The sequence below is a fragment of the Oncorhynchus masou genome, chromosome 26 (assembly GCF_036934945.1).
Source record: "Oncorhynchus masou masou isolate Uvic2021 chromosome 26, UVic_Omas_1.1, whole genome shotgun sequence".
NCBI lineage: Eukaryota > Metazoa > Chordata > Actinopteri > Salmoniformes > Salmonidae > Oncorhynchus > Oncorhynchus masou.
The window spans coordinates 17,636,442-17,659,874 of record NC_088237.1 but is presented as its reverse complement, the minus strand read 5'-3'; the positions used below and the strand labels follow the sequence as shown (position 1 = coordinate 17,659,874).

At 42.2% G+C, this 23,433-nt stretch overlaps 1 protein-coding gene and 2 pseudogenes across 1 annotated transcript; all 3 read left to right on the top strand.

The window, feature by feature from the left end:
• Positions 1-3,199: 3,199 nt before the first annotated feature.
• Positions 3,200-5,361, top strand: LOC135515102 (ankyrin repeat domain-containing protein 16-like; annotated as a pseudogene).
• A 4,801-nt stretch (positions 5,362-10,162) lies between these two features.
• Positions 10,163-21,131, top strand: LOC135514917 (rab GDP dissociation inhibitor beta-like). Its single transcript, XM_064938640.1, has 11 exons — positions 10,163-10,302; positions 16,348-16,455; positions 16,789-16,888; positions 17,265-17,399; positions 17,694-17,892; positions 18,244-18,375; positions 18,707-18,806; positions 18,910-19,081; positions 19,437-19,581; positions 19,665-19,719; positions 19,853-21,131. Exons 1-11 carry the CDS (start codon positions 10,258-10,260, stop codon positions 20,006-20,008), a joined length of 1,347 nt encoding a protein of 448 aa, XP_064794712.1. The 5' UTR covers positions 10,163-10,257; the 3' UTR covers positions 20,009-21,131.
• LOC135515101 (ankyrin repeat and SOCS box protein 13-like) lies at positions 20,922-23,432 on the top strand (annotated as a pseudogene).
• The last annotated feature ends 1 nt before the right edge of the window (position 23,433 follows it).

Here is a 23,433-nt window from a genome sequence, read left to right as displayed (position 1 = left end):
TAACAAATAAGTTGTTCTAAGATTCAATTAAAGTTCTGGTTTCAATTGATTATATAGGTACTGATTAATTGAATGACCAGAGTCAAATTCATTAGAGACCAAATGGAAGCAACCGGCCAAAACGGGGAAGGACTACCAGAATTTGGAGAGGCTTGTTTTTTGTCAGTTGCTTAACGTTTTGCTACCTTGTGCACTAACGAATACGATCCTGCTTTTTCTGAATACGTATATTTCCCTTCGATAGCTCAGTTGTAAGACCGGAGGACTGTAGATGCTAAATACTGAAATCAAATGGAAGCAACCGGCCGAAACGGGAAGGACTACCAGAATTTGGAGAGGCTTATTTTTGTCAGTTGCTAAACGTTTTGCTACCTTGTGCACTAACGAATACGATCCTGCTTTTTCTGAATACGTATATTTCCCTTCGATAGCTCAGTTGTAAGACCGGAGGACTGTAGATGCTAAATACTGAAATCAAATGGAAGCAACCGGCCGAAACGGGGAAGGACTACCAGAATTTGGAGAGGCTTGTTTTTGTCAGTTGCTAAAAGTTTTGCTACCTTGTGCACTAACGAATACGATTCTGCTTTTTACGAAGACATACAGCTCTCTTCGATAGCTCAGTTGGTGGAGCGGAGTACTGTAGAGGCTAAATGCTGATATCCTTAGGTCGCTGGTTCAAATCCGGCTCGATGGAAAATATTTTTGTCGGCCCATGTCATATCAATTCCAAGTTCTTTCGTTAAATGCTTACTCGCAAACTCTCCTCAACAATGCATTACAATATCAATCTAAAATCAAATGCCAAGTGCAAAAATAACAATACAAAGTAATAAAACTCCTTGTGAGATGTATACATTAGAATAAATAGTATGATTTATAAAATAATATATGTCCAATTATGATGACTGTTGTATAAGTAGTAAAGTGAGATTTAACCTCTTGATGCTATAAATAGAGCTATTTCATTTTTAGATGAAAAACAGTTCCCTTGTTTTAAACAAGATATTTTGTCACAAAAAGATGCTCTACTATGCATATAATTGATAGCTTCTGAAAACACTCGATGTCCAGAACTACCAAGATATTTTAATGTGAATGCCCTAGAACGTGAGCTTCAGGCAAAACCAAGATGAGACGGCATCCAGGAAATGAGCAGGATTTTGGAGGCTCTGTTTTCCATTGTCTCCTTATATGGCTGTGAATGCGACAGGAGTGAGTCAACCCTTTCTGTACGTTTCCCCAAGGTGTCTGCAGCATTGTGACGTATTTGTAGTCAGATCATTGGAAGATTGACCATAAGAGACCACATTTACCAGGTGTCCGCCCGGTGTCCTGCGCTACCTTGGTGCGCAAAATCAGCTGCCAGTATTTTTCCATGGGATTCAGAGAGGAAAGCAAGCTTCCAGATGATATATCAATGAAGAGATATGGAAGAAAAAACACCTTGAGGATTGATTCCAAACAACGTTTGCCATGTTTCGGTTGATATTATGTAGTTAATTCGGAAAAATTTTGATAGCTCAGTTGTAGGTGACTGAATTTTCGGTTCGTTTCGGGAAGCCAGATGCGATGTAGAAAAATTTGGAGAGGCTTGATTTTTCCAGTTGCTAAACAGCTACCTTTCAGGAAAAACTGCTGCATTTGGTATGTAACTGAGATCTCCTCATTGAAAACATCAGAAGCTCTTCAAAGGTAAATGATTTTATTTATTTGGTTATCTGGTTTTTGTGAAATTTTGCGTGCTAAATGCTATCAAAATGCTATGCTAGCTTTGCATACTCTTACACAAATTAGTCAATTTCTATGGTTCAAAAGCATATTTTGAAAATCTGAGATGACAGTGTTGTTAATAAAACTAAGCTTGTGAGATGCAGACGCATTATTTTCATTTTATTATGATTTTCAGAAATCGTTAACGTATATGCTAATGAGCCTGAGGCTTTAGTCACGATCCCGGATCCGGGATGGGGAGTTCCAAGAGGTTTAACTTGGTATAGCAGTTTAAATAGAGTAATAATTACTAGTAACAGCAGTGGTGACCTTGTGTGCGTGTGTGTCATGTATACCAAATAACAAATAAGTTGTTCTAAGATTCAATTAAAGTTCTGGTTTCAATTGATTATATAGGTACTGATTAATTGAATGACCAGAGTCAAATTCATTAGAGACCAAATGGAAGCAACCGGCCAAAACGGGGAAGGACTACCAGAATTTGGAGAGGCTTGTTTTTTGTCAGTTGCTTAACGTTTTGCTACCTTGTGCACTAACGAATACGATCCTGCTTTTTCTGAATACGTATATTTCCCTTCGATAGCTCAGTTGTAAGACCGGAGGACTGTAGATGCTAAATACTGAAATCAAATGCAAGCAACCGGCCGAAACGGGGAAGGACTACCAGAATTTGGAGAGGCTTATTTTTTGTCAGTTGCTAAACGTTTTGCTACCTTGTGCACTAACGAATACGATCCTGCTTTTTCTGAACACGTATATTTCCCTTCGATAGCTCAGTTGTAAGACCGGAGGACTGTAGATGCTAAATACTGAAATCAAATGGAAGCAACCGGCCGAAACGAAGAAGGACTACCAGAATTTGGAGAGGCTTGTTTTTTGTCAGTTGCTAAAAGTTTTGCTACCTTGTGCACTAACGAATACGATTCTGCTTTTTACAAAGACATACAGCTCCCTTCGATAGCTCAGTTGGTGGAGCGGAGGACTGTAGAGGCTAAATGCTGAAATCCTTAGGTCGCTGGTTCAAATCCGGCTCAAAGGAAAATATTTTTGTCGGCCCATGTCATATCAATTCCAAGTTCTTTCGTTAAATGCTTACTCGCAAACTCTCCTCAACAATGCATTACAATATCAATCTAAAATCAAATGCCAAGTGCAAAAATAACAATACAAACTAATAAAACTCCTTGTGAGATGTATACATTAGAATAAATAGTATGATTTATAAAATAATATATGTCCAATTATGATGACTGTTGTATAAGTAGTAAAGTGAGATGTAACTTGGTATAGCAGTTTAAATAGAGTAATAATTACTAGTAACAGCAGTGGTGACCTTGTGTGCGTGTGTGTCATGTATACCAAATAACAAATAAGTTGTTCTAAGATTCAATTAAAGTTCTGGTTTCAATTGATTATATAGGTACTGATTAATTGAATGACCAGAGTCAAATTCATTAGAGACCAAATGGAAGCAACCGGCCGAAACGGGGAAGGACTACCAGAATTTGGAGAGGCTTGTTTTTTGTCAGTTGCTTAACGTTTTGCTTCCTTGTGCACTAACGAATACGATCCTGCTTTTTCTGAATACGTATATTTCCCTTCGATAGCTCAGTTGTAAGACCGGAGGACTGTAGATGCTAAATACTGAAATCAAATGGAAGCAACCGGCCGAAACGGGAAGGACTACCAGAATTTGGAGAGGCTTGTTTTTTGTCAGTTGCTAAACGTTTTGCTACCTTGTGCACTAACGAATACGATCCTGCTTTTTCTGAATACGTATATTTCCCTTCGATAGCTCAGTTGTAAGACCGGAGGACTGTAGATGCTAAATACTGAAATCAAATGGAAGCAACCGGCCGAAACGGGGAAGGACTACCAGAATTTGGAGAGGATTGTTTTTTTGTCAGTTGCTAAACGTTTTGCTACCTTGTGCACTAACGAATACGATTCTGCTTTTTCTGAATACATACATCTCCCTTCCATAGCTCAGTTGGTAGAGCGGAGGACTGTAGAGGCTAAATGCTGAAATCCTTAGGTCGCTGGTTAAAATCCGGCTCGAAGGAAAATATTTGTGTCGGCCCATGTCATATCAATTCCAAGTTCTTTCGTTAAATGCTTACTCGCAAACTCTCCTCAACAATGCATTACAATATCAATCTAAAATCAAATGCCAAGTGCAAATTAACAATACAAAGTAATAAAACTCCTTGTGAGATGTATACAATAGAATAAATATTATGATTTATAAAATAATATATGTCCAATTATGATGACTGTTGTATAAGTAGTAAAGTGAGATGTAACTTGGTATAGCAGTTTAAATAGAGTAATAATTACTAGTAACAGCAGTGGTGACCTTGTGTGCGTGTGTGTCATGTATACCAAATAACAAATAAGTTGTTCTAAGATTCAATTAAAGTTCTGGTTTCAATTGATTATATAGGTACTGATTAATTGAATGACCAGAGTCAAATTCATTAGAGACCAAATGGAAGCAACCGGCCGAAACGGGGAAGGACTACCAGAATTTGGAGAGGCTTGTCTTTTGTCAGTTGCTAAACGTTTTGCTACCTTGTGTACTTACGAATACGATCCTGCTTTTTCTGGATATTTACATCTCACTTCGATAGCTCAGTTTGTAGAGCGGAGGACTGTAGAGGCTAAATGCTGAAATCAAATGGAAGAAACCGGCCGAAACGGGGAAGGAAGCTCTACCAGAATTTGGAGACCCAGCAGTCATACAGCACCTCCTACTGGCCATGTTGGGAGTACAGAGAGCAAGACGCTGAGGACCCCACTGCACACTGCAGGTAATCACTGTGCTAACAAATCAGACATGTCACAAGTCTGGACATATTCACAGGTGTTTTGAACAATATCCATAAAACAATTCTGGTTCATTACCTATTCTCTGTTCCTACAGCGATGCATGGCTGTGAAGAAGTGGTCAGCATCTTGGTACAGAGGTGTGTGTGTCAATGTCTGTGTGTGAGAGGAGGTATGAATTAGGATAGTCTCTCAGAGGATTTGCATACTTATGAGAAGGCATGCTAGAGTGTCAGTGTTGTTACTCTGTGATCATGTGTGGGTGTAGTGCTAACTGACCCTCACTTCTCTGTTTGCAGGTGTGGTTATGTTCCGTATGGCAGGGACAGCTGTGGGGTCACTCCCTTTATGGACGGAGTGAGGAACGGACACATATCTGTGGCCAAGCTACTGCTAGAGAAGCACCAGGTACACTGGAGACTGGAGGAAAATAACATTTCCATCTATCAAAACATATCTGAGATAAATGAAATTTGCACCAAAATATCAACTTGTCTGTATCTCACTTAAATTCCACCATAGTCCCTTTGGGAAAATTAATCCACCTCAACCACTCCAGTACCTCTGGACATTGAATAAGATACTGACCTGTATATACTTGTATTCTCGTGTGTCACACAGGCCTCTCCGACTGCAGCAGACATCCTCGGGGCCCAGCCGGTGCACCAGGTTGCAGTCACAGCCCAGGAGGAGGCGCTAGAGTTCCTAGTGAGGGATCTCGGAGTGGACGTGAACCAGACAGCCACTGACATGCAGCTCACTTCCCTGCACTACGCTGCCAAGGTGAGCTCTATTCTGTAAACATCTATTATCAGGCCTATCCTGTACATAAAGACAAATTGTGTGCATAATAATATATCATGCCTGATATTTTATATTCCCCCCCCCCCCCCGCAAAAGGATATTATTCCCTTTCTTTTTAAGGAACTCAATCCGGCTTTAAACTGAAACGTTTAATAGTAGAATGCACAAGATGTAATTTCAAAATTGGGTAGTGCATCATCAGTTCCTCTTGTCATGTTAGTCTTCGCATACCATAGGGAGCTATTTGTAACTTGTCAAAATGACCAAATCAACTAGCCCATGTCAGCTAACGTTTTTTAAATGTATTTGTCACATGACTACACATTAAACATGGGAAAATGTATAGAATTGCAAGACAATTTGCTTTAAGACTGCAAAGTTTCTTTGCACCCCATGACAAAATGTGTAGAATTGCACGAAATAAGCTTTAAACCTGCAAAATTCTCTCCACCAACAAGAGGGGTGTAAACAGTTTGTATCATGAACAGTGCTTGTGCAGGGGTGGCGCGGGATGTTTCCCAATGCTGGAAGAGTGAAAAAGTTTGGGAACCCCTGTGTAGAGGCTAAATGCTGTATAATTCTACATTATGATAATTGCACTTTGCTTGTAGCAATACACTTTAATTAAAACAACTGCTTGCAGGCCAAATCTGAATTTGTGCAACAAGAAAAACTGGAAATGTAAGTTTACATAATACAGGGAACAGGATGCGTTCTAATTACATAACTTCTGTCTAGCGTATGCAAGTAGTTCTGGCATTAGACCCAATTCTCAAACCACTCTATTTAAAAAAAATGTTTTACCTTTATTTAAATAAGCAAGTCAGTTAAGAACAAATTCTTATTTCAATGACGGCCTAGGAACAGTGGATTAACTGCCTTGTACAGGGGAAGAACAACAGATTTTAACCTTATCAGCTTGGGGATTTGCTCTTGCAACCTTTCGGTTATTGGTCAAACACTCCAACCACTAGGCTACCTGCTGCCCCATATAGTTACAAGTACAGTTGATCTTGAATGCAGGTCATTGAATCCTGTCCTCGGGCACCCTGTGTTAGGGGTCATCACAGGTCCAATAAGTTGGACCCGTTCCAAAATGGATCTGGGGCTTTCCCACCCGACCTGATATGCATAAAGTAATTTTCAAAAAGCCTGTTCAGATCAGAGAGTAGAAAGAGCGTGAGAAAGAAACCTCAGACTGGGCGCTGCCAGCTCCATCAATAAACAAGTGATATTGGCGAAATGATCCACATTTAGGCCCTACGTGTCCTTAAAAACTGCCCTATAACAAATTACAAAACAAATCTGTGTTATGTTTCGAAGGGTAGCATATTCAAAACTTCATAGCCTATTGTTTCATTGGTTTTTACTGTCCTCAAACATTAACTGTCCAACTCCCCATTTAACTGTTGGAGATTTGAGCGCTAAATGCATCAGGGCATTGCATGCACACAGGCCTAGACGTCCACTGTATGATATTATAAAACATCTATATAAAGGAAGAAAAGCTTGGGCCTAGCCCAAGAGAGTAAGATAGAGGTATGCTGTTGCCATGTTCCCAACACCGACATGCATGTCTTTATACTCGTCAGGTGGAACTTAATTTGGCAAAAAAACAACACTTGTGTCATATTTAAAGAACTGGTTTAAACCTTTACAAACGTTTTGAACAGACTAGGCCTATATTGTAGCAACTACCCATCAAATGACAGCAATAGGATAAAGCTATTTATTTTACAACAGGCCTACTTTTAACCTCTGTTAAACTAAATACGGAGTACAAGGTTAAAAAAGACAGTTAACTTAATTTAGCCAACAAAAATGTCTCAACATAATGAAACAAAACACTTTTTGCATATTTAAAGAACTGGTTTAGATTCCTAAACAGGCCTACAAAAATAATGATATACAATAATAATAAAAATATGAAAATAAATAAAAAAACCTGAATAGCGAGTTGCACTCAGTCCATTTGGCCAAGCCAACTCACTTCTTATCTTTGTCCACTACAATATTAAAACTTGTCCCTGAGGACATTCCCCTTGTCACCTTCTTTTCACTATGCTATTTCTCCTCTAACTTTCATTTTACTTTAATGAAAAAGGCCTCCATTTTATCAATCAACAGTAGCCTAGTTCAAGGCTCCTTTCACGTGTGAGGTGAGCAGGGGTAACCAGTTTCCGCTGGACATAAGCTACAAGCTCATTCAGTTCTCATCACCTCACACACATTAAATTAGCAGAGGATGGATCCACCCGAGACCCGTGGCAATTATATCAGACTCGACCCAGATCTGAGAACAAAATTTGGGTTCTGGGTTGGGTCTCTGAATTTTGGGTCTGTTGGACCCATTAAGACCTCTACCCTGTGTGTGCAATGTGCAGATCTCTGCGCCAGCAAGTATCTGACATTGATTAATTAATCTACTGCCTGTGTCTCTCTGTGCTTCCCCCAGCTCTTCATATGGCGTGTATAGGGCAGCATGCAGAAGCGGTCAGGACACTCCTACAGCTGGGGCTAGTAGACGTGGTGGATGCCTCGGGCTCCACTGCTCAACAGCTTGCCAAAAAACCCGATGTGCTCAGAGTGTTTGAATGTGATTTGACATAAACTTCTGTCTGAATGGAGAATCAATAAATGATGGACATTAATGGTATTCTGGATGGCAGAATAATAACTTCATATAATTTCTTTGTGTGTGGATTTTGTGGATGGGGATTAAACAACACAGTGCCTTCAGAAAGTATTCACACTATTTTACTTTTTCCACATTTTGTCGTGTTAAAACGTGGGATTAATAAAACAAAAAAAACAATGGATATATCTTGAGTAGATAAGTAATCAACTCCCTGAGTCAATACATGTTAGAATCACATTTGTCACCAATTACAGCTGTGAGTCATTCTGGGTACGTTTCTAAGAGCTTTGCACACCTGGATTGTACAATATTTGCGCATTATCATTTTTTAAATTCTCTGTCAAGTTGATTGTTGATCATTGCTGGACAGCCATTTTCAAGTCTTGCCATATATTTCCTAGCCGATTTAAGTCAAAACTGTAACCAGGCCACTCGGGAACATTAAATGTTGTCTTGGTAAGCAACTCCAGTGTATATTTGGCCTTGTATTTTAGGTTATTATCCTGCTGAAAGTTGAATTTGTCTCCCAGTGTCTGTTGGAAAGCAGACTGAACCAGGTTTTCCTCTAGGATTTTTCCTGTGTTTAGCTCTATTCCATTTCTTTTTATCCTAAAAAAACTAGCATACCCATAACATGATGCAACCACCACCATGCTTGAAAATATGAAGAGTGGTAGTAAGTGAAGGTTCTGTTGGATTTGCCTCAAACATAACACTCTTTATTCAGGACAAAAAGTGAATTGCTTTTGTTGTCGAAATTCTTTACAGGGACACTCAAATAAAATCTTAAATTAATCATTCTTTATTATCAGCATTCTGAAGAGGTTCCAACCAACTCAATTCACCAAGTACACATGCCGATCAGGAGCTCTACCTGGGGCAGTCCCGGTAGTTCTCTTATATACAAGCACGTTATATTTGCATGATTTAGCTTATTCATCATTCATCATTTATTCATCATTAACGTTTGCTTCATTCACATGACCAACCAATACTGGGTCATGCATGTGACAGACTAATACCTCACGAGGCTTCTTCTCTCGAAGCTGAGACCTTGAAACTGCGATATCCCTTGTTCAAAACAAGGGTCTGGGCATAATGCCAAATTGCAGATACTAACAGTGAGGATTCATTCAATCACTTGCATGAACACAGAAATTGGTTATTAGAAAAGCACATGAATAGAACACAGAACTCGATTATTAGTTAAGCACAAACATAAAATGTTCCATCACACTTTGCCAACTGTTTTGCACATTCACTTTAGTGCCTCTTGCCCGCACCTCCAACAACACTTCTTGCAGCATCTGGTCTCCCATCCAGGGACTGACCAGAACTAAGCTTGGTTAACTTCAGAGGCAAGCCAGCAGTAGAATACAGGGAAATTCACTGATTGACTGAGGGACACAGAGTGAGTCCTTGCAACTTATTATGTGACTTGTTAAGCACATGTTAACTCCTGAAATGATTTAGGCTTGCCATAACAAAATGTGGAAAAAGTCAAGGGGTGTGAATACTTTTTAAAGGCACTGCATGTGGCAGTTTGGAATATGAAGGATTAAAGAAAGGATGAAGTGAGTTTTTATGTTGTTATGATTGTGTGAGTTTGTCACCTGACCTACTGACTCACCAAAGCAAACTGAGGATGCAATGTGGACTGGATCCTGTCCATCCGGGAAAGACTTGCTCAGTGAACCAAGGTGAACTATGCATAGCAAACACGCACACACACACACACATATACACACACACACATATACACACACACACATACATACACACACACACACACACACACACACACACACACACACACACACACACACACACACACACACACACACACACACACACACACACACACACACACATGGGAGAAAACATACACACACCGGTATCATGGGGCTCAGGACAATGTCAAAGAGGACACACCTCTGACAAAATAAATACTCAGCATAGGCAGGTGATGGAGTACGGTAGCTACAGTAGACTTTTACAAATTACAAGACGAATAAAAGCACGATTCTTATGAAAAATATATGTAGGGAAATGTCCATTGATAAGTATATAATCGATTCATTATCAGTTCCCAGAAATTTGAGAAATGTTACCGTTATTGACAGACTATAGGCTCCTCCCCTACAGTGAAGCAGAATCGCTTGACGTTGAACCGCAGCCCCTTTCGTTTCCAGCTTTGCAGATCTCCATTTTCTTCTGGCCACTATTCAGGAAAAGAGGAGAAATCACCTGGTAAAATGAATGAAGAATACGACGTTATCGTGCTGGGTACCGGACTGACGGTGAGCATAATTGTACCATGCCAGTTCGTTCCTTGAATAATCTAAGCGATGCTCAGAGGCAATATGTTCCTTCAATTGCCACTTTGTCGAGCTTTGCTAACCAGCTACGGCGCTAACTAGCGTAGTTCAACTATCGGCTGGGCCTAATAAGCTAGCTAGCTAACTACTGTCTGGTCACGTCTGTCAATGTTTGCATTCACAAATATTTTTCTCAATGAACATAACTTTCGGTAGTTATCTAGGTAACTACTAATACGTTTAACGTCATTTTTAGGTGGTGCCTCGGTCTCATATTCATGCATGCTGTTTATAAATCAAGTGTGAAAATCTAGCTGGCATTGGTAGCTAATTGGTTAGCATGATAGCTATTGTAGCTAATGCCAGCTTTGTTTAAGCTAACCCGTCCTAGTTTGACAGTGTATTGTCATTTTTTTAGTTTGAAAAAGTGTGCATATGCTCTTATGTTGAGTGTGATACAAAGGTAGTGTAATTTTCGAGTTGAATACTAATTTATGTAACGTTACCATCACCATGCGATGAAGCTTTATTCATGAGTGCTTGGATTTTTCAACAGGCGGTGGTTTGTTTTGGGGAGGAGATTCTCCCCGCGAGTATTAGTTTAGCTACTGTAGTTAAATTGTAACTAGTTACCTAATCTAACTGGTGTACCTCTAGTACACTGAACAGAAATATAAACGCAACATTTTCAAAGATTTTACTGGAGTTACAGTTCTAATAGGAAATCAGTCAATTGAAATAATTTAGGCCCTTATCTATGGATTTCACATGACCCAGAGTACAGATATGCATCTGTTGGTCTGGTTTGACCACCATTTGCAATCATGCAACGTGACACATCGCCTTCACATATAGTTGATTGTGGCCAGTGGAATGTTGTCCCACTCCTCTTTAATGGCCACGCAAAGTTTTTGGATATTGGCGGGAACTGGAACACGTTGGCCTACACGTCGATCCGGAGCATCCCAAACATGCTCAATGGGTTAGATGTCTGGTGAGTATGCAGGCAATGGTAGAACTGGGACATGTTCAGCTTCCAGAAATTGTTTACAGATCCCTGTGAAATATGTGCATTATGCTTAAACATGAGGTGATGGCGGTGGATGAATGGAACTAAAATGGGCCTCAGGATCTTGTCACTGTATCTCTGTGCACTCAAATTGCCATCAATAAAATCAAATTGTGTTCATTGTCCATAGCTTATGCCTGCCTACCATAACCCCACCGCCATCTCAGGGTTTCCCAAACTTTGTCCTGCACAGCACGGCTTACTCAAGTAATCAAAGCAAAAACCAAAACGTGTACCCAGGGGGGGCCCAAGGACCGAGTTTTGGAAACCCTGATTTCGCTAGCTAGTTTCTCAAGTTGATTCAGCAGTACTAGTTAATTACTTTGTATCCACTAGCCAGCCAGCAAATTATATTTTTATCAAAGGATTTTCTGTCACGGATATTAGTTCTCGTACATTTTGTAGCTCGCTCACAAGAACATACATGGAATCATTGAGAGAAATAAAATTACTGATAGTATGTTGTTCCCACTCCTTTACTCAGCTGTAAAACACTCGGTTGAGGCATGGCAGGAAAAACTTGATAGAATTTACTGTACTCTGAGGCCTCAATCAGATCTATTTACAGTTTCCTGTCTGTCTCGCATGTCTGACTCAGGTGGGGGCGTGTGTTAAAAATAACAGTTCAGCAATAGAACACACACACACAAGAAGACAATCATACTGTTACATTGGGAAACAATCCATTGCCAAGGTTTGAAAGCAATACCTAGGTCCAGCTCGTTCCTTTGCTGTCAGTCATACTGACTGTCACATTCCATGATTACATAACTTAGGAATTCCATATTCCATCCAGGAATTGTGTGAAATCGTTCAGAATCCTGTGCAGCCACGTTTTGTGTAGTCCACTCCAACAGGATGTGGCAGTCAGGAAGGCATTTTGGCTTGTCAGCGTAGGGGTAGGCAGCCTGGTTGAGAGTGTTGGCTTTTGGGTTGGTGACTCCTGTGTTGTTTTAGACTGCAGATGGGTGTGGTTCGGTCGCAGAGGAACTGAGAGTACAGGGCAAGTTTAAGTTCTACAAAAGCCAGGCAGACCGTTGTCAGAGCTCTGAGGTATAACGTCGACCTAACTGGCGCCATATACTATGATACAGTGGTATGAAACGAGAGATGGGCTTAGTTCCAACTGATGCAGGTCAACCCTAGCAAGTATCCAGTTCTGTTGGGCTTTTATTCAAGCATCTCCCTGCCCGACACACACTCCATACTGATTGTGGTACACGTGGTGGGGAAAGGAGAAATGGCTGTTCTGGGATATGCCTTTATTGTATGTATCCTCCTCCCTCTGCAGCTGGGGCCTAGCATACATCTACCTCTAGTCTCCCCAGCATCTGGGACTTGGCTGGGGTGGATGGTGTTGTCCTTGTCCGTCTGTCCCCATACTTAATGGATGGGGGTGGCAGGTAGCCTAGTGGTTAGAGAGTTGGGCCAGTAACTGAAAGGTTGCTAGATCGAATCCCTGAGCTGACAAGGTAAAAATCTGTCGTTCTACCCCTGAACAAGGCAGTTAACCCACTGTTCCTAGTCTGCCATTGTAAATAAGAATTTGTTCTTAACTGACTTGCTTATTTAAATAAAGGTAAATAAAAAGAGGCCCAGGAAGGAATGGTCATCAATATTATAAGCCCCTCTATTACACCACCACTTGATACTGTTGGCTGTCATGTGATGCCATTAATCTGATTTCATTCTGGCCAATCACCTTTTTCCTGATAGAAGGATATAGGGCTCCAGTAGCGGATGAAACATGGAGGCTAGATTTAGGTAATAACTTTGAGTGTCATTCAATTAGAGCAAGGGAAGAAGATGTGATGGTTCTTGTACTGTGTGTGGATCCTGACAGTGTGCAATGACATTACAGATGCAGTCCAGATGTTGGATCCCAACCTTTTGGAGCCACACATGAAGGAGTTATGGGGAAATGTCAGCCAGGGTGACACTAGCACACAGTCACTTGTTCCTAGCGTGACTCACACTGTGGCCTTTTGAACTTCAGAGAGCCGCCCAACACAGAGTGGGCCTCAGTTAATCACTTGTCATAAAAATCCGCCTGCTTTTTATAGGGCTGCAGTGTTAAAGATTTAACTGTGAACCCCCCCTCAATGTGTTTTTTATTGGTTGTGGTTGACTCTTCTTGCATTGAGGATTGATTTCTTCCCATTTCTCAGCCCGAGGTTGTGATGCCTAGGCTACGACCAGCCGAATGTCAGAGCCTACAGACAGCAGGGCTGCTTGAGTCACATGACACTCAAAATTGTGTCTGGGAGGCATCCATTTACTGCCATATATTCTGGAAGTTACAGCACCAAAAAAAATAAATGTTTTGTTAAACACCAGATAGTGAAATGTGTTGTTTAACAAGGTCAACCATAGTAGAACGGCGCCCCTGGAGCAAATTGGGCTTAACTGCCTTGACACGTCGACAGGTTTTTCACCTTGACGGCTCGGGTAATCAAACCAGCAACCTTTTTTCCTTACTGGCCCAACACTCTAACCACTTGGCTACCTGCCACCCTCCATGTGTATTTAATGGATTTACAAAACCGTGATGAGAAACAAGGACAATTTTATGCCACACAACCAAATTGAGCATAGACCTCCAGCCTTTCTCTGATTGTCTTCCTAAATGAATAGGGAAATATGAACAGCTTGCCTTACCACATGGTGGAGTTTAGACATTTGCTGAGGTATTTTTCTCTAACCTGAAATCCCCAAGACACGTTTGGACTTTCAGTTGCACCTTTTATGGTGCCCTTTTCCCACGAAAGAAATACATCTGTAATTGGTACTAAAATGGTAATTTGGTCATTATGGATGGAACATCAAAGGCAAGTGCCAAAGGCATTACCTGCACCTTTTTCTAAGATGCCTTTTATGAAAAAGACATTCTTCGTGTGCTTGTGGTAGACTACCAGTCGGGGGGATGAGCACATGCTTCCGCTGCGGATCTGCAGCACAGGCAGTCCTGCATCTCTTTAATCTCACGTTGAGTGACATCAATGCTTCTCTCTGAGGGTGGACATTGATTTTTTTCCCCCTGAGAGACCTGACCGGTCATGCTTTTTTTTTAGCTCAGTAAAAGTCCTTGTTTGTCTAACGTTAACGCCCATGGTCTGAAAATGCAGTGGTGAGGAAATGATACTGTCTTTACTTTAAACTTGCCCAGCTCCAGACAGAGGGGTTAGCACGGGGCAGACAAGTGGGTCAGGGACCCTGTATCCACACGATGATGGGAACAGCAGAGGTGGGGTGCTGTTTTTGTACACCGGAGCCCTGTCCTAAGTTGCCCTGATCTGAATGCTTCTGACTCTAGGGAGATGGAAACTAAAACAATAGCCACACCAGAGTCACTTCCTGTGACAATGCATTGTGTAAGACCTGGCAGCAGTGTACACCAGGAGTCTGGAATCATGATGCTGTGGTGTCCTGTTTGTTGTATTAGTAGTCATTGTCAACACAGTGTAGCCTATAAAATATGCCTCTCCCACAAACACAACCTGTCACCTCTTCCCCCCCCCACCATTATATTAAATCTGAGTCATTCCACGGCCTTATCTAGGGTGATTTGTTACAGTAAGATCAAATATTGCGGCTTCAATATGCAGGCAGAAGCTACTGGATGAGGTAACCCTCTGTCAGCACAGTGTTCTGAATCGGGCCGCATTTCAGTTGAACTTTTTTTCTGAATAAAGTCCATGGAATCAAATGACGCAGTGTGTTTTGCTGCTTCTACAAACCAGCTGCCGTAATCTTAAGGCGTTTTGAAAGATGGTGGGAATTCGAGAGTCAGTCACACGCGCGCACCTTTTCCGCTGGCTGGCCGGCCGGCCGTACTGTACCAGGCAGTCCGTGATTCTTGACTAACTTTTGCCTTGACAGAGGAACTCAAATCGCAGCCTAGCACTGCCAAGAGAGAAACAGAAAGCTGCTGATCGGCAGCTTGGTTGTACTATCTAGCCTAAATTCCATCTTTTAAATGGAGCGTGAGTTGAATTGGACGCTCAAACCTACTCCCCTCTCTGCATAGCTCCCTTCTTCAGCGGCCATTGCTAAAACCCTTTATTTTGTGGCGACACTGTCACTACAGACTGCCTCTACTCTAGAATGACAGAGAATGTTGAATAGAGTTCTGTGTTGCAGATTCTGGAATCTCATTCTCTACTGTTAACCAAACTGGAGCTCATACTGAATTAATTCTGTGACTCTGGTCCCACCCACGCCCCCCCTCTCCTCCACTACCCTCTTATCAAAAGTGGCGAACACACACACCAGAACTGAGGCCATCTTCAGTCAAAGCCTTAGCGGGTCATGGTAGTTAGGGTCATAAGTCTACTCTCCCAGAAGATTCAACAGTAGTTTTAATGTTTGTCTGTTGTGTCATATAAAAAAAGGATTGATGAAATTCCTGCTTATTAGGCTAAATGATTGCTTACACTATTTAATCAGTGTTAATCCATCTTAAGTACACACACGGCAAGCAGAGGGGAATATGGGTAGACCACGAGCATAAGCTATCATTATAGAGACCCTTCCAGCTGGACTGGTCCACTGCTGCCAGCCACACAGTCAGTTATCAGATCAGAGCTTGAAAAGACAAGGAAAAACCAGACAGGGACCACATTCATTACTTTGACTACATCTGCGACAAAGCCTCAAATGTTTCCTTGTCTAGTTGAATCTGGGCTGTGTGAAATGTGAGGCTTTTAGTGCATTTTCTGGCGTAACGAGACCGTGACTGTCTGTGCATCTGCCATTATGAAACACAATCCTATCTGGAGAAGAAGAAAAAACTGATACCAGCAATATTCATACAACAATACAATCTCAAACATGAAAATCAATATCTAGGATTCAATTATCATTCCAAATGTTTGACCTGTGTGATATTGGCAACTATCCAGGTTTAAGTGATTTGCGTGATGCTCAAACCCCTCTCCTTCCTGTCTCTCATCCAATAGGAATGCATCCTGTCAGGAATCATGTCCGTGAAGGGGAAGAAGGTCTTGCACATGGACCGGAACTCCTACTACGGGGCAGAGAGTGCCTCCATCACTCCCCTGGAGGATGTAAGTCGACCTCTGTCCTCTGAGGCGCTGACCCATAAGACCAACCTCAACAGGCCACACAAGACACAAACTAAGACTGCACCATTCTCTTACACAAGATAACAGCCAGGATGCCTACTCACCCATTTCCCAGAAATGTTTGTAACCGTATGAATCTGAATGAGGAGGCATGAGAAAGAGAACAAGGAACTAGTCATACTAATCTGAATATCCTTAAAAATGGGTGACAGCACATGATCATTATAGTCAGTTGCTGCTTATATATGCACTCTGTTGTATTCCTCTTGGCTAAATTGCTGCTTCAACAAAATGGCAAATGATTCTCTCTTTTAGCTGTATAAACGCTTCAGTCTCCCAGGCGCCCCACCGGAGTCCATGGGAAAAGGCCGGGACTGGAATGTGGACCTCATCCCGAAGTTCCTCATGGCCAACGGTAAACACTAATCACCACTTTTTATTGTGTATTATATTAACTAGGGCCAGGAATTTTCCTGACCATGTCATCAGACAAGGATAAACTCTGGGCCTTAGATATAATACTTCATCCTTGGTCTCAGGGGAAAAAAGGGATGAATACCAAATTTGATTCTGGAATATTCAGTAGTTGGGTCGTGGCCATATTTGATAGTGCGACTGATCTTGTTGCCTAGCAATGATTGGATGTGGTTTACAGGATGAGGCAACAGAGAACTTTCAATTTGAAGACTAATGAAGCTGTATATGTAAAAGTGATTTTCAATTGGATTGAACTTTATTCTCCCAACCTGTCTGGGAAAGGTCACACTGATTTGTCTGTCTCACCTGTGCAGGTCAGTTGGTCCGCATGCTGCTGATCACACAGGTGACGCGCTACCTGGACTTCAAGGTGATTGAAGGCAGCTTCGTCTACAAAAAGGGCAGCATCTACAAAGTGCCCTCCACCGAGACCGAGGCCCTGGCATCCAGTGAGTGGTACAGGGGACTATGGGAAATAGGGGAGAGGTTGGGTTTTGTAGTGTATATGTCTGATAAGCTCAGGTTAACTCCGCATACAGTAAACCTTTAATCAAGTCTAATATCCATCCAGCTTACAGCAGTCTAAAATGGTGAATTGTTGACATGTCATGCATCAAAATGTCTTACTGTCACCACAGCTCCTCACAAATAACCTCTTCCTGGTTCTGTATTGTCTTGCTTTTCAGCTCTCAATCATGTAGATAATTAGCTACCCCTGAATAGCACAACTCTCTCCCCTACAGGTCTGATGGGGCTATTTGAGAAACGGCGGTTCAGGAAGTTCCTGGTTTTCGTGGCTAACTTTGATGAAAACGACCCCAAGACCATGGAGGGCGTGGACCCCAACAAGACGACGATGAGGGACGTGTTCAAGAAGTTTGACCTGGGCCAGGACGTCATCGACTTCACAGGACACTCCCTCGCCCTCTACCGGACAGACGAGTGAGTCACCTGCATCTTCTTATTGGCTGAGCCACCTGCATCTTCTTATTGGCTGAGCCAGAGATGGAAGGTATTCCACCATTTTGGGGTTAACTAAAAAGCAAGAAGAATTACAGGTAGTCTTGTTTGCAGTTGCACTACGTTGATTATCAGATTTCAGGATATAGCAATATTCTGAGACTGTGATAAAGGTGACCTGGAATGTCACCGCTATGATATACCGTTTAGTTGACATGGTAGCCTCACAAGCACAGGATGTCAAAGGTAGTCATTATATTTTCCATTCTTTCAAGAAACTTGGTTATATATTCAAAGAAAGCACTGTTCATTCTTGTTTGTCTCCTCTCTCAGGTACCTGGACCTGCCTTGCATGGACTCGCTAAACAGGATCAAGCTGTACAGTGAGTCTCTGGCCAGATATGGCAAGAGTCCGTACCTCTACCCCCTCTACGGCCTGGGGGAGCTGCCCCAAGGGTTCGCCAGGTAAGGCTCAACTCTGACTTCTAACCTCTATCATTTTCCGTCTAGCTGCCTTTTTGTTTCATCCGTGTTTTGACTTGTTAACTTTCACTATGCAATTAAAAGTTTGACTCATTTGAATCCAAATACAATGTTCAGCAGTATGCCCAATGATTTCTTCTTATTTTGCTGTTGGACTGTTTGAATTTAGATGGGTCTTTTTCAAAGTGTGCTATTTCCTGAAAGTATACAATAGTATTCTGAACCGTGTGCTTCTAGTTAAAATTGACATAGTCAGAGAATTGAACATGCTTTACAGAATCTCTCCCTCTCGTTCCATGTCTCCTTCCTGTAGATTAAGTGCTATCTACGGAGGAACCTACATGCTGAACAAGCCCATTGAGGAGATTGTCATGGAGGATGGAAAAGTAGTGGGAGTCAAGTCTGAGGGAGAGGTAAAAATCTTATTTCTCCTCGGCTTATATAGAGGCCGTACTCTGAGGACTAGAGGAAGGCATGTGTAATCTTGGCGCTAATACTTAACCCCCCTCACCTCAGATCGCCCGCTGTAAGCAGCTGATCTGCGATCCCAGCTATCTAATGGACCGCACAACCAAGGTCGGTCAGGTGATCCGGGTCATCTGCATCATGAGCCACCCCATCAAGAACACCAGTGACGCCAACTCCTGCCAGATCATCATCCCCCAGAACCAGGTCAACAGGAAGCACGGTGAGCCCCACTGCCGGAAGTGGTGTCACCACGCAAGGCCCCTATGGAAACAACGCATGAGATTTATAAATCAATCTTCACGCTCAACTACCCAAAAGCTTTGAGTACTCTACTTAAGACTAACATCACGTAGCAGGTGTAAAATAAATGTCTGAGGGGGGTCCCCACATCTGGGTTTAAGGGGAAAAGGAAGCTGGTTTGAAGATACTGTATCCCTGACCCCGCTGAGGGTGAGATGATGGTGAATCAAATTCATCTTTGAAGGATGGCATGGACCATATTACTGCCCCAAATTGCACCCAACTCTGACAAGGAGCGAAATATTGAATTTACTTGTCTCTTTTTTTCATCCCAGATATCTACGTGTGCATGATCTCCTATACTCATAATGTGGCAGCACAGGGGAAGTATGTGGCCATCATCAGCACCACAGTGGAGACGGACAACCCTGAGATGGAGGTCAAACCAGCCATGGACCTGCTGGAGCCTGTCGAGCAGAAGTACGAGCCTCATCACTAAACTGTTGGCGTTCTCCCACTAGTCTTTGCTACGGTCATGTTGACGTTGTCATTTCTCTCTGCAGGTTTGTGAGCATCAGTGACCAGTACGCACCAACTGACATGGGTGCTGAAAGCCAGGTGGGTCCATTACTTCTGTTTGTTTCTGCTTACCCCAGTCAAATCCAGTGACCTTGTGTTAACAAAAATATAATTATTGCTGGTCTTGTTTACCTGTGTTTAACCATCTGTTGTTTTCTTTTTGTTGGCGTAGATCTTCATGTCCCGTACCTACGACGCTACCACCCACTTCGAGACCACCTGCGACGACATCAAGGACATCTACAAGAGAATGACGGGAACCGAATTTGACTTTGCCGAGATGGAGCGCAAGAAGAACGACATCTTCGGCGACGCAGCTGACCAGTAGAGAAACGAGAGAGTCTGCAACACTCGTGAATATCAGATATTTGCCACCGACAACTGAAATCTTTAAAAAAAAAAAATAAGGAAAACTATCCAAAAATATAGATAAATGGGCTGGCTGACGATCCAAGTATATGTTTTGCCCGTTATGGGAGTTCACCCTATATATGAAGTCACAATATAGCATCACTGGAAAAGGGGGCCAGGTGGGAGTTATGCCTTTTATAATTACATTCAGACAGTTGTTGCACTGAACATTGGTATACATACGCCCTACATTCTTTTTCATAATGTAACTGATAATTTTCTCTCCTGGATGAGGGCGTTTAGTCATATGTCAAATCAATTGATCAATCAAAAGAAAACAGTACCACAGTGTGGGAGGATCAAATCCATTTTGTTCAAATACTAAAAATAAATAATGCAACCATGTAAAAGCATAAGTGTTTTTTGGGGTAGTGAATCATGAAATGTGATCAGATCAGTTGTATTTTTCTTGTCAGGTGTTTTCGTTGTTGTGAGGGAGGTAAGTGAGTGGCTTGGCTTGTTCCAGTTACAATGAAGCACTATTCCTAACAGGCCTTAACCAAAAAAGGGTTTGGCCAGCAAAGCTTCATTTGACCACCAAAACCTTGTGAGAGAGGAAGCTTGTAATTGTTTCCTGTTACCAGCTAATATAAATACTCCGATCGATTGTGATTGGGGGGGGGGGGGGTTGTTTTTTTGTTTTCATTTATCAGCTCCCTTGTCCTGGTGGCTCATCTCCAGCCTCTAGCAGACAGCCCTGGGCTAGGCATCTTACTGTACCTAGGCCAAGCCACTGAACGAGCAAGTGTAGTCCAACTACCTGGACCTGTTTGCAGCAGCTTGAGTAACCATAGTGTGATAGAATACTCTTCTTTCCTTTACTATTAAAAATGAACAGACCCAAGCAGACTGAAGCAGGTTGGGGATTTGTGGTGAGGTTGACTAATTGCTTTAAAAGGACCAAATGTCTACTATGGCAGTATCGATATGACAAGGGCCCTGTTTAAATGTCATCAATGTATAAAAAAAGATTACAAAAAGACGGTGCTCAAATGATTTCTGTACTGCAAAGTAAAAAAATAACTTGTGAAAAAACAAAAGTATTTGTCCTTATTCAGTTGTGAGTCGATGCGAGTATTGCTGTCTGGGCTTTTGTGTGGTCATTTGAGTATTGGAAGCTTTGAATTTGACACTTCCTCTATTACTATTTTATGATATCATCAACCTAAACTGTCTGCTGAAGCATTTATGAACTTTGCACTGAAGAGGATCTTTGAGTTATTTATTGATGCAGGACTAAACAGACACAAACAGTCTGATTCTTATGACACAGACCATCCTTTAATGAAGTGCAAAGATTACTCTGGATTTGGTGAAATTCTGTATTGGCTGGTTGGTATTAATATGGCAGCCTATTTGTAACCGTTTTAATGTGTAATGGTAAAATGCACTTAACATGGCACGTCCACAGAATCAAAAAGCTGTTACATGTTTGGTACTTCAAAGCCATAGGTCTCGTTTGTGCCAGAGGCTCCCCTTCCTACTAGGGTTTTGGGCAGACTGAACTGCTTTTCACGAGGCCGCGTCCTTAGGCAGGGCCCTTCAAGTGAAACAGCTGATTGAGGGTGGAGCATCTGTAAACATGGTGACAGTAGACAACATCACTCCTCCATCCAGGGCATGCATCCAGGGACATCCAAACTTTGCCCGACAGCTACTCAATGCAGGGGCTCAGGTGAGGCAGCTACAGTAGGGCTAAATATATAGAGCTGTGGCAAGAGACACCAATACACCTGGAGCATGTGTAGCAGTAGTGGTCCCCTTCTCTCTTCATCCTTTTCTCTTTACCCCCTCTCCCCCAGGTGGATGTGAGGACCATCCATGGTAGCGCTCCTCTATGTAACGCCTGTGCTGCGGGAACATGGAACCAAAGTCGACCCCTCCCTCACAGCAATCACTGCCTCCCCTGCACGAGGCCTGCATAAAGGGTAAGACTGAGGTATATGACTGGGGAAATAGTGATAAGGCAGGGTCAGGTGGACTGGAGGAGGGAGAAAACAGGGCAGGAGAGGGAAGACTGACCAGAGGGAAGAGACTGGTGGAATAGGTTTTAAGCAGAAGGAGAGGTAAGAGGACAGGAGGAAGAGGTAAGGAGGTAAGGGGCAGCACTAGGGTGAAGTTGGAGTGCAAGAGAAGGGATGGGTGTGAGGAGGATGCACCGTATGTGTGAGAACTTCACATCTAATGAAACTGTTTAGCATCCATCTTTATACTGAGGTAATGCAGATATAGTGAGGCTAATGATAGCGCATGGAGTCTTGCTTCATATCTAATGAAACTGTTTAGTATCCATCTTTATACTGAGGTAATGCAGATATAGTGAGGCTAATGATAGCGCATGGAGTCTGGCCTTTGACCTCCAGTTTGGTACCCCTCTACATGCTGCCTGTGCCAGGAGCATGTGGACTGTGCCAGGGTGCTGCTCAAAGCAGGTGAGAATGGGGACAAAGAGCAAAAAATTGTCTCAGGCAACTGCTGTATTCATATCAATGGCTCTGTATCATACAGTGTTTATGTATACGTTTTACATACAAGTATTTGTTATGCTGGGCGAACACTGGAAATTCATTCACAAATCTGCCACAAAGCCACATTTTCCTGAGAAAATGTAAGTATCAACTGAACAGAATGTGTTTTCTGTTCAGGTGCCAAGGTGAATGCAGCTAAGTTCCATGAGACGGCTCTCCACCATGCTGCCAGAGTAGAGATGGTGGACTTGATTGAGTTACTGGTGGACTTTGGAGGCAACGTGTATGTCATAGACAACGACAACAAAAACTCCATAGACTACATCAGGCCTGGCTCCCACTGAACAACGCTTACAGTATTATAAAGTAAGTCTAGAGGCAATAATATTTTCCATTTGTGATTCTCCATCCCTTATGTGACTTTTGTCATTGTGGTTGTCTGGTTATCTCTATCTCTTCTGAGTCTGCAGCAACTTATCAGAGTGACTCTGAGGACATTGCTGGGTGCCAGAGCTCTGGAGGTTGTTGCTGGGTACAAGATCTGGAGATCGTAGGTCAACTGGACATATCTCAACGTACCATCAGCTACATTTTCTGAGACATGAGGGGTGCTGATGCTGCCTTATGAACTGACTCATGGATGGATTCCCAAAGGAATATCAGGAACAGGAAAAAGCTTGAATACTATGTTTGGACACATCTCATCTTCTTCTTGTATATGTCTTGTTTACTGTGGGACACACATACAATATTATGTGATGTATTACTATAAGCAGTAACAATACATTGTAAAATACATTTCAAGAAGGCCTGCAACAATGATGTTATAATATTTGATAGAGATGAACGCTTGTTTTAGCATGGTTTGGGAAAA